At 40.7% G+C, this 15,594-nt stretch overlaps 2 protein-coding genes across 6 annotated transcripts in view; one reads left to right on the top strand and one right to left on the bottom strand.

The window, feature by feature from the left end:
* Window positions 1-15,594, top strand: part of ccny (cyclin Y) — a 292,558-nt gene that overhangs the window by 121,660 nt on the left and 155,304 nt on the right. The window lies entirely within an intron of this gene.
* LOC110535542 (partitioning defective 3 homolog) overlaps window positions 1-15,594 on the bottom strand; it is a 546,846-nt gene that overhangs the window by 481,089 nt on the left and 50,163 nt on the right. For all 4 annotated transcript variants that reach the window (XM_036935238.2, XM_036935240.2, XM_090189781.1 and 1 more), the window contains exon 2: window positions 788-889. In XM_036935238.2, coding sequence (XP_036791133.2) covers window positions 788-889 — 102 coding nt within the window. The remainder of the gene's footprint in view (window positions 1-787; window positions 890-15,594) is intronic.

Genomic DNA, 15,594 nt, shown 5'->3' with positions numbered 1-15,594 from the left:
CTTTAGAATGTGCACGTGTGAACACTCGCTTAGCCCCAAGCTCAAACCCTCCCTTAGCCCAGTGCTTTGAGGCACTTAGCCCTCGGCAGTGTGAACGTGCCTTTAGTAATCTAATCTAACACAGTACCTAACTACCCAAGCCCTTTTGTGAGCCACATAAATCACTGAAGCCCTGTCAACAGCGTTCGTCTATTGTCCCTATGCCATTAAACAGCAGCGTGTTGGTAGATAAAGTATGGCTGCAATGACATCGTGTGACAGGCAGGGGGCTCATGATTCTTCTCAGTAGAAATATGAAAACAGATTCTCGTAAATAGACAGTGCAGCCAAAAAAACACGCCCTCTCAGAGTTTACAAAGACTGTTTCTCTGTTTTATAGAGTTCATTAGTCATTCAACCAGAGGCAGCAGCAGCAGCATCACATTTAAGTAATGTAGTCATCTATTTTTACACTTAAATATCTAGTTTTCTTCTGTCTGTCATTTTCTTTCCAGTTCTCAATTTTGAGGAGACAAGACAGCTAGCATCTGATAGGAAATGGCCTGTGAATTCATCTGAGAAATATGCCTCAGTATTTGCCAGTATTGTAAGCCTGGGCATCACTTGGCTGCTACTGTGGGGATCACAGCAGGAAGTGGCAGACTAATTGGTCCAGTTATAACACAACACGCATCATCACATGGGTATAAGAAAAGCAGGAAGGACATCTCAGCAAATGATTTTACCCTGAAATAGCTCAAATAGCTTCCTGAGGTGTATCAAGCCCACTGACCACAGCGTGACTCACCCTGTCTTTGTCATCGGCCACATCGCACAGTGTGTCGTCCAGATCCAGTATGCCTCCGTCCCCATGCTCCAACCTGTGCACCTGTAGCCAGTAGTCAGGATCCTAGAGGGAGGGAGAGAGAAGAGACATGGCTTATCTTAGAGAGAAGAGAGTGGAGACATGGCTTATTTTAGAGAGAAGAGAGGTGAGACATGGCTTATTTTAGAGAGAAGAGTGGAGACATGGCTTATTTTAGACAGAAGAGAGTTGAGACATGGCTTATTTTAGACAGAAGAGAGGTGAGACATGGCTTATTTTAGACAGAAGAGAGGTGAGACATGGCTTATTTTAGTGAGAAGAGAGGTGAGACATGGCTTATTTTAGTGAGAAGAGAGGTGAGACATGGCTTATTTTAGAGAAGAAAGGTGAGACATGGCTTATTTTAGAGAAGAGAGGTGAGACATGGCTTATTTTAGAGAGAAGAGGTGAGACATGGCTTATTTTAGAGAAGAGAGGTGAGACATGGCTTATTTTAGAGAAGAGAGGTGAGACATGGCTTATTTTAGAGAGAAGAGAGGTGAGACGGATTATTTTAGAGAGAAGAAGTAAGACATGGCTTATTTTAGAGAGAAGAAGTAAGACATGGCTTATCTTAGAGAGAAGAAGTAAGACATGGCTTATCTTAGAGAGAAGAAGTAAGACATGGCTTATCTTAGAGAGAAGAAGTAAGACATGGCTTATCTTAGAGAGAAGAAGTAAGACATGGCTTATTTTAGAGAGAAGAAGTAAGACATGGCTTATCTTAGAGAAAAGAAGTAAGACATGGCTTATCTTAGAGAGAAGAAGTAAGACATGGCTTATCTTAGAGAGAAGAAGTAAGACATGGCTTATCTTAGAGAGAAGAAGTAAGACATGGCTTATCTTAGAGAGAAGAAGTAAGACATGGCTTATTTTAGAGAGAAGAAGTAAGACATGGCTTATCTTAGAGAAAATAAGTAAGACATGGCTTATCTTAGAGAGAAGAAGTAAGACATGGCTTATCTTAGAGAGAAGAAGTAAGACATGGCTTATCTTAGAGAGAATAAGTAAGACATGGCTTATCTTAGAGAAAAGAAGTAAGACATGGCTTATCTTAGAGAGAAGAAGTAAGACATGGCTTATCTTAGAGAAGAAGTAAGATATGGCTTATCTTAGAGAAAAAAGGTGAGACGGTTATTTTAGACCAGATTGAAATAAGGGAGATGGAGAGAGAGAGAGAGAGGGTGCATTAGCTAAGACTTAGACAATACAGAGAGAGAGGACGCATTAGCTAAGACTTAGACAATACAGAGAGAGAGAGAGAGAGAGGACGCATTAGCTAAGACTTAGACAATACAGAGAGAGAGAGAGAGGACACATTAGCTAAGACAACACAGAGAGAGTTCAAGGCAGGTAACAGGTTGAGGTTGATTTGGTTCAATCTGGACCATGACCTTTTTGCAGGAAGAGAGCTGAATTGGGGGGGTTAGATATTAGACCGTGTGAAAAAGTAGCGGTTGGCAGATAGGAGGCAAATGATAAGGTTCAAAAGAGCGGATTAATTCCCAAAATGAGGATAGGCTAGTGATGGTAGCAGTATTTAGGACCAATAATAATTTGGCAATATAGACAAAAATGACTTACAAAACAAACAAACGCTTTACAGAAATAAACTGGTTGTGAAACCAAAATCAAACCTTTCAATCAATCCAATCTGGCCTAGAATCAGTCTACATGCCCTGTAACATCACAGACAGCCTAAGCGCATGGACGCTTTCATAAACAAAGATTACCGAACATTGGCAAAGCCCGGTAGAAACACCTTGCTTGACTACTTCCCGCAAATTCCACATTGCTGGGCAAAACGATTGGGTACACATAACCAGTGAACTGGTGGAAATACAAGCTGAAGGATACATCTCGCTCACTCTCTCCCTCTGTTGTGGCACTGGGCCATTGGGCCCGCCCTGCAACCTCATTGGATAATGCTGGGCCTTCTTCTTTCACTGTGCAACTCATCAATGTGCATCTTGCTAGCTGTCACTCAAATACCGAGGGGCTGAAGCTCATAGGCTAGAACTCAAATTGCTAGGGGGGTGGCCCAAATGGGCCAAGCTTGCAGTGCTCAAAATATCAGCACACAGCTTCCAGAAAACAGTTACTTACAAACTAAGGATTTTATGAATAATTGAGGTAAAAACATAACTTCTGCTGACAGATTATCCATGTATGAGCTACACATTGACACATCCAGCCCAAAGCAGGCGCTTAAAAAAATACTTAAGTAGTCGCCATAGTTCCAGAACTTGTCTTTAGCTCAAGTAAAGGGAGAGTGGGGCTTGGACTTAAGCGCATGCACGCCTGTCGCCATCACAGACTGGCATTGCAATATAAAATGATGTAATCCGTCTCCCACCCATGTATAAGTGTGCAAAGCCATGGCAGGGCTTTAGCCCAGATACACAGACCGATACACAGACATTCTTCTTTTGAGAACTGCCTGCTTTTCCAGCTTTGAGCAAAACTAAAAGGTGAATAACTACTGTAGGTGCAAGGCGAAGAAAAGCAGTCCCCCCCCCCCCCCCCCCCTCATAGCACACAGGTAGTGAAGCGTAGACCACGCAGGTCAGAAGTTAAGCCAAAACATCTCAGCTCAGCTCGTTTCCTTCACATCCTTATTAGGATAACCTCTGGGGATGGCCGACTGACTCCTGGGCTTTAAATGCACACACATACACACACACAGACAGACAGACAAACTAACAAGCCGGGCCTTCCCTAACTTTTTCCCCTCCACACGACAGAATAGAGTCTGTGGGTTTGATGCCTTCATGCACATTTCTGGAGCCTTTCTGTAAATTGTAAACAGAGTGGTACGCCAGGCCAAGAGCTTCCAAAGTCAAACGGGGAATAATTGTGTGGTCTTTTCCTTCTATTTGTGGTTATCATAAGGGGTACAAGAATTCCCCCTGCAGTTCTGACACCAGAGAAAAAGATGGGAGTTACTGTAAATACATGTACTACAATAGATGGTCTTGAATATCAAATGATATTCATAACACACTTTAGAATCGACTTTTGTGAGGCAAAAAAAGGTAGGACAAAGAAAAGCAAGTAATAGAAATGTATATTCAAAACCAGCTCCACCACCAGTCGTATTTTAGCAGTAATGTTATTTTATTGTCATACATACGAACAAAAATCATAACACTAAAATACAGATGTTACAATTACACAGAAAACCAAGACATGAGAGAAAATGAGTGTGGAATCTGGAAGCCATTTCACACCACAAACCCACTACAAGAAACAGCAAATATCACAACAAATGTCTGACATGGGTCTACTTCCAGATCTCCCTCAGTGAAATCAGACCAGCAGCCAAGTTACAGGGATTGGAGATCAATAAATCCCCATAATGGATCAAAAGCTTAGGTCTGTGTCCCAAATGGAACCCTATTCCCTATATAGTGCACTACTTTTGACCAAAGTCCTATGGGCCCTACATTAGGGAATAGGGTGACATTTGGGACATAATATCAGTGCCAAGCGATGGAGCATGTAGCATAGGATATTCATGCTACTGTACAGCGAGATTAGATTAGGTCGATGTTTATTGGCCTCCGAGGCAGTCAGGACAAACTGGCCCTGTCCCAGCTGACAACCCTGGTGGGCTGTACTGAGCCGATGGCCCAGTCTGCTGCCCTGTAACCCTGCTGTGTTCGTGAAACACTTGGGGACATAGAGGGGATACAGGGTTGTGTCCCATGACCATAGAGGGGTTGAGGGAACATAATGGGACACACTAAGCCCATCCCAAATGGAACCCTTTTCTCCTACAGTGCACTACTTTTGACCAGGGCTCATAAGGCTTTGGTCAAAGTAGTACACTTATAGGGATAGTGTGCCATTTGGGGTGCAGACACTGTACACTTCTGCCCCCTGTGGCCATGGGACACTCGGTCACCCTCCCTCACCTCCCCTGGCCATAGGACACTCTGTTCCCCTGTATTGCCCCAGTGTGACCTGCTCCCCGAGGGCTAAACAGCTGGCCACATCAACTGAGCACAGCTCTGGTACACATGCTGAGAGAGCACACACACAGTCAGATGGACAAACACATGCAAACTGGTGCAACCACAGAATGATCCCTCCAACACTTCGGTGTACATTTATTTGAACACAGAACACACTAACACTTCAATACACCAAAACTGAACAAAAACACAGTGGGCCTACATCAACTTGAATTAATTTGACATCTCTTATTTCCCCACTCACTCCAGTGATTCACCCCAGTTGGACTTCAAATAGAACGTTCATCTCCATATCAGAGAGCAGGACCATGGCTGAGTGTGACAGTGTTTTTCTTTCTTCTTTTTTTTTATTCAAGCAAAATAACCATTTATATTACAGTAAAGCATGACAGTGTCTGGGAGGACAGGGGGTAGAGTTAACTCAAGGATAGTCTGCGGGAAACGGTCAACCCGAGGATCATTTGTCATGGATGCGTCCCAAATTGCACCCTATTCCCTATGGGTCATGGTCAAAAAAAAGTGCACTATAAAGGGATTACAGTGCCATTTGGGTCGCAAGCCCATATAAAAGGTTCTGCAGAGGGATAAAAAAAATGTTTTTTAAATCTTTAAGCAGCTCCAGCTCTCTAAAGCGAACACGGTTCTCCCTGTGAGAAATGTAGTGTTCAGCTTGTTTCTGTGTTTCTCTGCCAGACTAGCCGACTGTTTCATGTTCTCTTTCATCAGGTGAAAGTTCAAACACACCAAAAGTGAACATCTAAATGTTTTTCAATACCTTAATTGTTACTCTGAAGTATCGTGTGAAAAATACATGCTTAAAACAGTCCATTAAGATAAGAACTTTACCTCTCCTGAGCCCTAAAAAGCCATCGCAAAGCCACCGATTCTTGTTATGAATCTAGTTATTAGTCTTAACAAATGACTCCAGTGACATAATGGGCTACCAAGAGTGATGTCGTCTCTTCAAGAGAAGAAAAACCTGAAATCTCTGATCCCCTGTGTTGACCCAGTGACCTGTTGTGTCACACTGTCTGCTATCTCATTCCTTCAGCCATTATTACCCCTACCCTAGTCTCGACAGGTGTCTCTTTATCTGATCCTAAGGAGGTTCATATTAGTCTGTACACTCTTACAACACCTCGTCAGACAATGGCCCAGTCTCTTCACCACATTAGCAGGCTCTTTGTGCTGGTAGGATCTGCTTTCAGTGTGGGGGACCACAAAAAGACTCCTGCATTCAACTCTGAGGGGGGTCAGTATGCTGCCTGCCTGAGAAGCAAAGAGCTGATTCACAACATAATGATGCCATCGCTTACCACACAGACTGAGGAGACGAAGGTGTCTGAGAGACCGACAGCGATCAAGAGCAACAGGTTCCCTGTTGAAGTTGTGTAGTAGAATTAATCAAGATAGCATTTGGCAGACATTATTATAGACAGGAAGGAACACCATCACAGACACGAAATGAGTCTGACGTTGATTCTATTGCAGATATGTTGTGTGAGTGACGATATAGATATTTCACATTAACAAATGCATTAGCTGCCCGACAGGAATCTGGGGGGATTACTGAAGATGATAATCTGTGAGCTGCTCTGACAGCTCACAGATTACTGCACCTGTACATAGCCCATCTATAATTTAGCCCAAACAACTACCTCTTCCCCTACTGTATTTATTTATTTTGCTCCTTTGCACCCCATTTTTTCTCTCTCTACTTTGCTCATTCTTCCACTGCAAATCTACCATCACAGTGTTTTACTTGCTATATTGTATTTACTTTGCCACCATGGCCTTTTTTTTGCCTTTACCTCCCTTATCTCACCTCATTTACTCACATCGTATATAGACTTATTTTTCTACTGTATTATTGACTGTATGTTTGTTTTACTCCATGTGTAACTCTGTGTTGTTGTATGTGTCGAACTGCTTTGCTTTGTCTTGGCCAGGTCGCATTTGTAAATGAGAACTTGTTCTAGACTTGCCTACCAGGTGAAATAAAATAATTAAATACATTTGAGTTCAGTAAGAACAGAAGTACATATTAACCAGATCAGACCCTTGTGAATGTGACTTCCCAAGCCTCACGTAACGACACAGCACAGTGCAGTCAGAGATGGTCGATGAAAGTGTCCAGGGTCTGTTACCACCTGGAACGCCAGACACAAAATGGCTGCTGTGTCAGTTGAGTAGTGTTAAAAGGTGATAACAATGCATTGTGTCACCTAGACAGAATTGCCAAACAGAGATAAGGTATTGATGACTTTATGTCCCGACAGGCCCAAACAGTCATTAATTGTGTATACGTAAGCTTGCACAGACACGTTTGGGCCACATGGGAAATGACGATGATGACAGTGTGCATATGTGCTCTAGTTAAGCACATTCTATAGATATGATAAAATAGTGGCGCTCTACTCATGGAAGTTGTAGGATGTTCCTAATATGGGCAAACTCCTGCACTGTTAAATTGCAGTGCATTGTAACACCAAAACTAGTGGCAACTGAGCCGCCACTAACTTGAAGGAGACGAAACCTAAACTTTGCTGGAGTATTGAAACACATCATCCTGGGATGTTTTGAAATATGACGCCGTGTGTTGTAACACCACTTTATCAAGTGTTGTGCAACACCTTGCCAGGGACTGGGAGCACTACCGGAAGAGGTTGAAAACACTAGTTTCAGCTAAGTTCAGCTAAGGGCAGAATTAGATACCTTCTGTTTTGGTTTAGTTTCCTCTCTAAAGCTTCTAAACACTATTATGGTGTTTCAAATCCTGTCTTGTGCATAGGGTTGCAAAGGGTCAGAAACGTTCCAGAAATTTTCCATGGGAAGTGAAGCCTGGGAATTTGGGGAATTTTGCTTAAATTCATCAAAACGTTAGCTTATAATAGTGAAGCTCTTTTTTGGGATACACATAAGGCAATTCTAGGTCTTGTGGCATATTTTGGTTAAACTATCCCCGGTTCAATGGAATTGCAACCCTCTGCATGCACAGTGCATTCTTCCATCACACGTACAGCTGATTCACAAGATCTTGCACACTAATGAGATGCTATTGAGCCCATACTACTACACTGTCTGAGCCAAGGACTACATGCTTTCTGGTAAGTTTTGAAGACAATACTGGGGTGGGGTGAATATATTTTATTTGACATACATGATTTTTTGTTAACTAGTAAATAGTAGCCTACAGCAAAGTGTGTTTAAATAATTTCTAAGTTGTTAACAATTTCCGCTAGTTAGTTTTTGCTACCGTGTGGGTTTTAACTTGCTTGAGCCTGCTAACTGAGGAGTGTTAATTCACCTGTTTCCATACATGTTTCATTTTAAAATATTTATTTTACAAATGAGTTGTTTAATCTAACTGCTTAACTATTTTTCTGTACATGGAATTGTATTTTTTCTTTTTTTTTTTTATCTTTACAGGAAAATGCCACAGGCACTATCTGATGTGTGGAGACATTTCACTGCAGTTAATGTAGAAGGAAAAGCTGTGTACATTTGCAAATACTGTGCCAAATCATATGTGAAGAATGCAACAAAGATGCAGAATCATCTGGCCAAGTGCTTAATGTTCCCTCAGCGCTCACAACAAGCAACCTTTAACAAAAGTCAGAGAGATTTGAGGTGAAAATGATGAATCGGACACCTTATCGATAGCAACAGCTCATGGTCCTCCTGGAATCAGTGGTTTTTTTTTACTCAATGGAGGAACATAGTCAGAGAAATAGTGATGAATGTCTTGCTCGAGTTGTGTATGCAACTGGTTCACCTCTGATGCTCACAGGCAATGTGTAGTGGAAGAGATTTCTGAATGTTCTTCGCCCAGCATACAACCCTCCAACCAGACATGCTTTATCTACCCATTTGCTGGATACAGAGTTCAAGTGAAGGTCAAGCAAATCATTGAGAAAACAGACTGTATTGCAATCATCTCTAATGGGTGGGCAAATGTTCGTGGGCAAGGAATAATTAACTACATCATCTCCACCCCTCAACCAGTATTCTACAAGAGCACAGACACAAGGGACAACTCTACATTGCAGATGAGCTGAGGGCAGTCAAGGTATTTGCACTGGTGACAGACAATGTTGCGAACATGATGGCTGCTTGGTCTAAAGTGGAGGGGTCCTACCCTCACATCACACCCATTGGCTGTGCTGCTCATGCATTGTATCTGCTCCTCAAACCCATCATGGCACTGAAAACAATGGATAGACAAGTGAGCCAAGGAAATGGTTAGGTATGTGAAGGGTCATCAAGTAATGGCAGCAATCTTCCTCACCAAGCAAAGTGAGAAGAATCAGAGCACCACATTGAAGCTGCCCAGCAACACCCGTTGGGGTGGTGTTGTCATCATGTTTGACAGTCTCCTGGAGGGGAAGGGGTTTCTCCAAGAAATGGCCACATCAGTCTGCCGATATGGACAGACCCATCAAGAGGATCCTCCTGAATGATGTATTTTGAGAGAGAGGGGTAAGCAGCCTGAAACTCATGTAACCTATAGCAGTAGCCATTGCGCAGCTTGAGGGAGACAATGTCATCCCGTCTGATGTTCAGACTCTGCTTGTAGATGTAAGAGAAGAAATCTGTACTGCCCTGCTCACTTCACTGTTGCTCCAAGCAGAGGAAACTGCAGTTCTGAAATACATCAAAAAGCGTGAAGACTTCTGCCTGAAGCCCATACACCCCGAAGCATTGCATGTTGGACCCCAAGTATGCTGGCAAGAGCATCCTGTCTGGTGCAGAGATCAACAAGGCCTATGTTGTCATCACTAAGCCTGAGAGGAAGACAAAGCTTTAGTTTCTAGACTATCATTTTACAGATTTATGTAGAAAACATTTTTGGGAGATGTGATGGATCATTGGGGATCATTCAATATTCCCTTTATTTTGTTGTTCAGTGAAATCATCCCACGTGAAGAGTCAACTCATTTAATTAAAGTTCAATTCTATTAGAAGGATTTAATAATTTGCAATTATGTCTACTTATGATATGGTAAATATATCCAATGCAAAAAAAATCTACATTTAAATGGTATTAATATTAATGTGCATATATTTCCGTTAATTCCCATATATTCCTGTTAATTCCCACAGAAAGTTTCCACCTCTTAATATTCCCCAAATTGTGCAACCCTACTTGTGCAGATTTAGATCACGTCTTCTGGAGTATTTCTATTGGTTTATGTATCTGATCATTTGCCAGATTAACCCATTTTGGCAGGCATTTGATGAGCACAAATCCCAATCCCCCACAGAAAGTGGAGGTTTTTTACAGCAAGCAATGCAGAACACTTGTTTATTTATATTACCAGGTAAATTGACTGAGAACACATTCTCATTTACAGCAACAACCTGGGGAATAGTTACAGGGGAGAGGAGGGGGGATAAATGATCCAGTTGGAAGCTGGGGATGTTTAGGTGGCCATGATGGTATGGCCAGATTAGGAATTTAGCCAGGACACCGGGGTTAACACCCCTACTCTTACGATATGTACCATGGGATCTTTAGTGATCACAGAGTTAGGACACCCATTTAACATCCCATCTGAAAGACAGCACCCTACACAGGGTAATGTCCCCAACCACCGCCATGGGACATTGGGATATTTTGTTTTAGATCAGAGGAAAGAGTGCCTCCTACTGGCCCTCATAAGCCAGAAGTGGGATGCAGGGTGGTATGCCTGTACCATTAAAAGTTAGAAATATGGGAATGGGTCATCTCATCATTGAACAGAATTTTGCCTGATGGTTTTGATATACGTTCATCATCATCCATTACACCTCATGGCACAACAAGCTGCTTAATACTAATATTGAAAGTAGACTTTTCTTTCTTCAAACATTCATGTAAAATAATCCAAAAAAATTGAATTACCCACACTCCTCTAAATACAGTGCCACATGGCAAGATCCCACTCGGCACAGATGTTAATTCAACTTCATTTAGTTCAAATGAAAACAATGTTGATTCAACCAGTGTGTGCCCAGTGGTATAGGAAGTGCAAGGAGATTAAAACCAGATTTCTAATTAGCTCAATCACTCAATTATCTCTATCTTAGGTTATCTTCATATAAAATATACTTACATTTTGGATTTATTCTTAAATGTTTTGGTAAAATAAAATTAACAAATCATTAAAATGATTTGCATTAATTTGTATTAAGTACATGTTGGTTGTTTTTTGAATCAATTCACCCAAGACATTTTTTTTTTTACAGTGTGGCTGTGGTTGAGTGAATGAAATTCCAATGAAATGTACCGTTTGACTGCCTGAGAAGTCGGGGGTTCAATTCCCGCTTCTGCCTGTCCCACTTTTACTCCTCTGTCTCCTCCTGTTTCTAATCTGTCAAAATAAAGCAAAGAACAAATGAAGGTGGAATTCTACAAAAAATATTCATCATCAATCGATACTTAGGCCATAAACCGTGTGCATTTCTTAACCATTTCATTGTATGAGACACAGTCTGCCCACATCTTTTGTTGATTTTTTAATGCACTGAATGTCTTTTATTTACCACTTTAGGTGTTTCAGAGTACTTCTATTCTGTTTTAAATACTTCCTGTGTATCATAACAGGTGCACTGGGTTTACATTCAAACACCCTCCAAACAACAGCTCTCAGGTTAGACGCACGACTTTTCATGGCTTCGTCATGGTTTGAGTCTTTCTATCTGTACAGTGTGGCAATACCAAGACACTGCAGGCCAGGCAGAACAAACTAATGAGAACAAGTCCACTGTTTACTGAAAAGGTGTTAGAGTCAAGACCTTCCCTAGGTTCACTGTTTTAGTCCCTTGTGGTAGCATAATTACAAGAGTATGTTATGTTCATGCACCAAATGGTTGTTTATCAAATAGATTAAGGTTCTTAGGACTCTCTCTCTCCCTTTCTGAGTTAACTGAGAGGAGTATTTTGAAGCTTGGGCTGGCAACTGTTGAAGAGATGGTTCCCACTCCAGCTTCCTGCAGCTAGTCTGCTAGAGGCAGCTTGATGGCACGCGAATAATGCAATATTTTTGTCGTTTGAAAAGCTGACGTTTAAATAGAAGGTTAAATCATGAGTAGAGGGATTTAACCATGAGATTGTAAAACATATTAGCTGTAGTTGAAAGGGAGCAGGCAGTGGGACATTTGAAGTAGAGGTATGAGAAACATTCTTTGACCGTTTCTGATTATTGTTGCTTGGTTTTGTAGTTTAGGTAACTCCAGTAAAATGAAGCAGGAAGGTAATGTCATTTTAAACGATAATCTGTTTCCATTACACGGAACAGTGTCCAGTAATTAAAGTAGATTGAAATAAGTATTGAATATTAAGCTGATGAGACAACGTCAACTTTATAAAGGTTCTACATTTGTTAAACAACAGGTTCAAATGTTTAATTAATGCAACAGGTTGCAATGTTTAGATTACTGGACAGAGGTTCTGGGTTTCTTTATTTTAGACGTTGTCGATTCCACTTAATGAAACACTGTATTAGGGCTCCCGAGTGGCGCAGCGGTCTAAAGCACTGCATCTCAGTACAAAACGTGTCACTGCAGTCCCTGGTTTGAATCTAGGCTGAATCACATCCGGCCGTGATTGGGAGTCCCATAGGGCAGGGCACAATTGGCCCAGCGTCGTCCAGGTTTGGCCGTCATAGTAAATAGGAATGTATTCTTACCTGACTTGCCTAGTTAAATAAAGACTAATCAGGAACAATCTAAGGTGAAACAGCTATTACATATGTCGTTGGACATTGGTCTGGTAACGATACCAGGATAATTTGGCATGGTTATTGAAAAGAGAGACATATGATATGATATGGGAGTGAATTGTTGCCATCTCTAAGGGTAGCGCATGCTAAATTAAGCGTACATAGACGTCGGGGTACATTAAAACGATTAATGATGAGAGAGTACAGTAGGCTTATTATTGTCATGTTTTGTTTGTAGTTAAAACCTTTGGGGTTGCTTATTATGATATTGGTATAGTGAATGCTAAAGAAAATGACACTTTCTCTTCCAGGAGAATGGAGGTAGTCATTTTCTCTCTCTTTGAAACGTTTCCTGAGGCTATGGCCTTGGGAGAGGGGTTAGTGAAATGCGGCAGTTTTATAGGTATAAAGGTATCCGGATTCAATGGTAAAGAGGAGCTACCAAATTAAATAAGGCCTGGACATTTTTGTTTGTTTTTGCCATATGGTTTACCACACACAGACACAATTTACTGGTTATGAATATCGGTTAGTGCCGTGGTATCTTAAAGGGGCACACACACACAGAATTGTTTTATTTTCTGAGTTTTAATTGAACGCGTGAATTATTTTGATAAAACATGTACTGAAGAAACTACTGTAAACCTGGAACACGAAATGTATGAAATGTTTGACTGTTTATAGATAATTGGTATAAGAGAGTAAAGTAACACTTATTTCAAAGTTTTGAATGACCTCTGACCTGACTTTCTAGTGTGGTTTGATCACCCACACTGGAAAGCCGAGAGATGGTTGGTTGATGATTTTAAAAGGTCATATGTAATACTGATTTGAAGGTCATTTGTAATGCTGATAATTACGGAGAAGTTTTATAATTAATTTGAGCATGAGAAGGATAGACCTGTCTAGTCTAATTTACTATGAAGTATTGGGTACAAATGTTTTTTATGGAGTTATTAAGGGTGGTAATTCGAATATGATTCACATGGTGAGTCGTGTCAAAATGGGGGAATTACCAGTTTATGGGTTGAAGTTTACACACCTTGAGTGAAATATAGAAATGTTTTGGATGTATTGTTGCGTGGTTTGTTATGTAATGTTTCGATACATCTCACCAGATTGGGTCTGCTGAATGATCGAGAATATTCCCTAAGGATTAGCGGTCTAATTTCCTGATCCTATGACTCTGCGATAAAGATGACAGTGTGATGGGGAGTAGAGGTCTGCCGATTAATCGGCATGGCCGATTTCAAATTTCATAATCTGTAATCTCCATTTTTGGATCTGCATACATTGCACTCCACGAGGAGACTGCGTGGCAGGCTGACCTGTTACGGGAGTGCAGCAAGGAGCCAATGTAAGTTGCTAGCTAGCATTAAAACTAATCTTATAAAAAAAACAATCAATCTTAACATAATCACTAGTTAGTTAACTACACATGGTTGATGATTTTACTAGTTTATCTAGCTTGTCCTGCGTTTCACATAATCGATGTGGTGCCTGTTAATTTATCATCGAATCACAGCCTACTTCGCCAAACGGTGGTGATTTAACAAACGCATTCGCAAAAAAAGCACTGTCGTTCCACCAATGTACCTAACCATAAACATCAATGCCTTTCTGAAAAATCAATACAAAGTATATTTTTTTAAACCTGCATATTTAGTTCAAATAAATTCATGTTAGCAGGCAATATTAACTAGGAAAATTACGTCACTTCTCTTGCATTCTGTGCAAGCAGAGTGAGGATATATGCAGCAGTTTGGGCCTCCTGGCTCGTTGCGAACTGTGTGAAGACTATTCCTTCCAAACACAGACCGTAATTAATTTGCCAGAATTTTACATAATTATGATATATTATATATATATTATTATATGTAATTATAACCCTGATAAGACAGTTAATTGGGTTAATTATAAGGCAAATATATTGTAAGTTAATATAAATGTACATTCTGCCAGTGTGATAGAACCCACGTGAATCACTGAGGAATGTCATTCTAAATTTTGGGATGGCTAATTAATTGGGTTTTGAATTATAATTTGGGAACAGAATGATTTTTAAAACTGACTGATTGATTTGAGTAAGTTTTTAGTATGTTAAAAACTATATATAAGTGGAGCAATTCATGTATTATGGATTGATTGTTTTGATTGTTGTTATGCTGATTGTGACATAGGTAAAGAGGTTGTTGTGTGCTGAAAATGTTGACCAATGGCTATTCTCAGCATGCCTTGGTGAATGGAGAGGGTGATCTGATCCTGAGAGTGAAACTGATCCTAATCTATTTGATTTATATCCATTGCCAAATTCCAATTGTTGATGATAATGATAATACTTGGAAACTATAGCAGGTTTATGCAAATAGAATAGAGTCCATAGGCGATACCTTATACATAGTGGAATCGTGATGCTTGTCCTGGGTCATGTTCATTAGACACTAAACGGAATAAATGTATTTTTAAACCTTGTAATTCTGCTTTTAAGTTGAGAGAATTCTCAGAAAAATGGGGGAATGTGGTAGCATGATTACAAGATGATGTTATGCTTATGCACCAAATGGTTGTTTTATGAAATAGAGTAAGGATCTTAGAACTCTCTCTCTCTTCCTTTCTGAGTCAACTGAGAGGTGTCTTTTGAAGCTTGAGCTGGCAACTGTTGAAGAGATGGTTTCCACTCCAGTTTCCTGCAGTTAGTCTGCTAGAGATAGCTTGAGCTGACAATGACTTGGTGATAAAACCTAAACGCTGGCATTCCACAGACAAGATGCGGTGTGTGTGACCTGAGATAAAGATAGCCTGGAAGAGTTTAGAACAATGCCTCAATGCCTCATCTCCTGGAATCTGGGAAACTAAGCCGGGTTGAAAGTTAAACAATATCCCGTGCAGATAAGCTACCTTGGTCCATCTCCTGGTTATGGGAAGGTTGGAACCAGGCTGACTAAACATTTGTAGGTCCTTTATGTTTTTTCATTAGCAGTTAAGTACTCTGCAACACACTTCAGAGTGTGGGGTCGACAGTTTCATTATTGCAATAATTAGCCAATATTTAATAAAGATGATTGTTTGA

Source organism: Oncorhynchus mykiss, chromosome 11 (assembly GCF_057628025.1).
Source record: "Oncorhynchus mykiss isolate SJ-2025 chromosome 11, ASM5762802v1, whole genome shotgun sequence".
Taxonomy (NCBI): Eukaryota; Metazoa; Chordata; class Actinopteri; order Salmoniformes; family Salmonidae; genus Oncorhynchus; species Oncorhynchus mykiss.
This window is presented reverse-complemented; position numbering and strand designations above follow the sequence as displayed.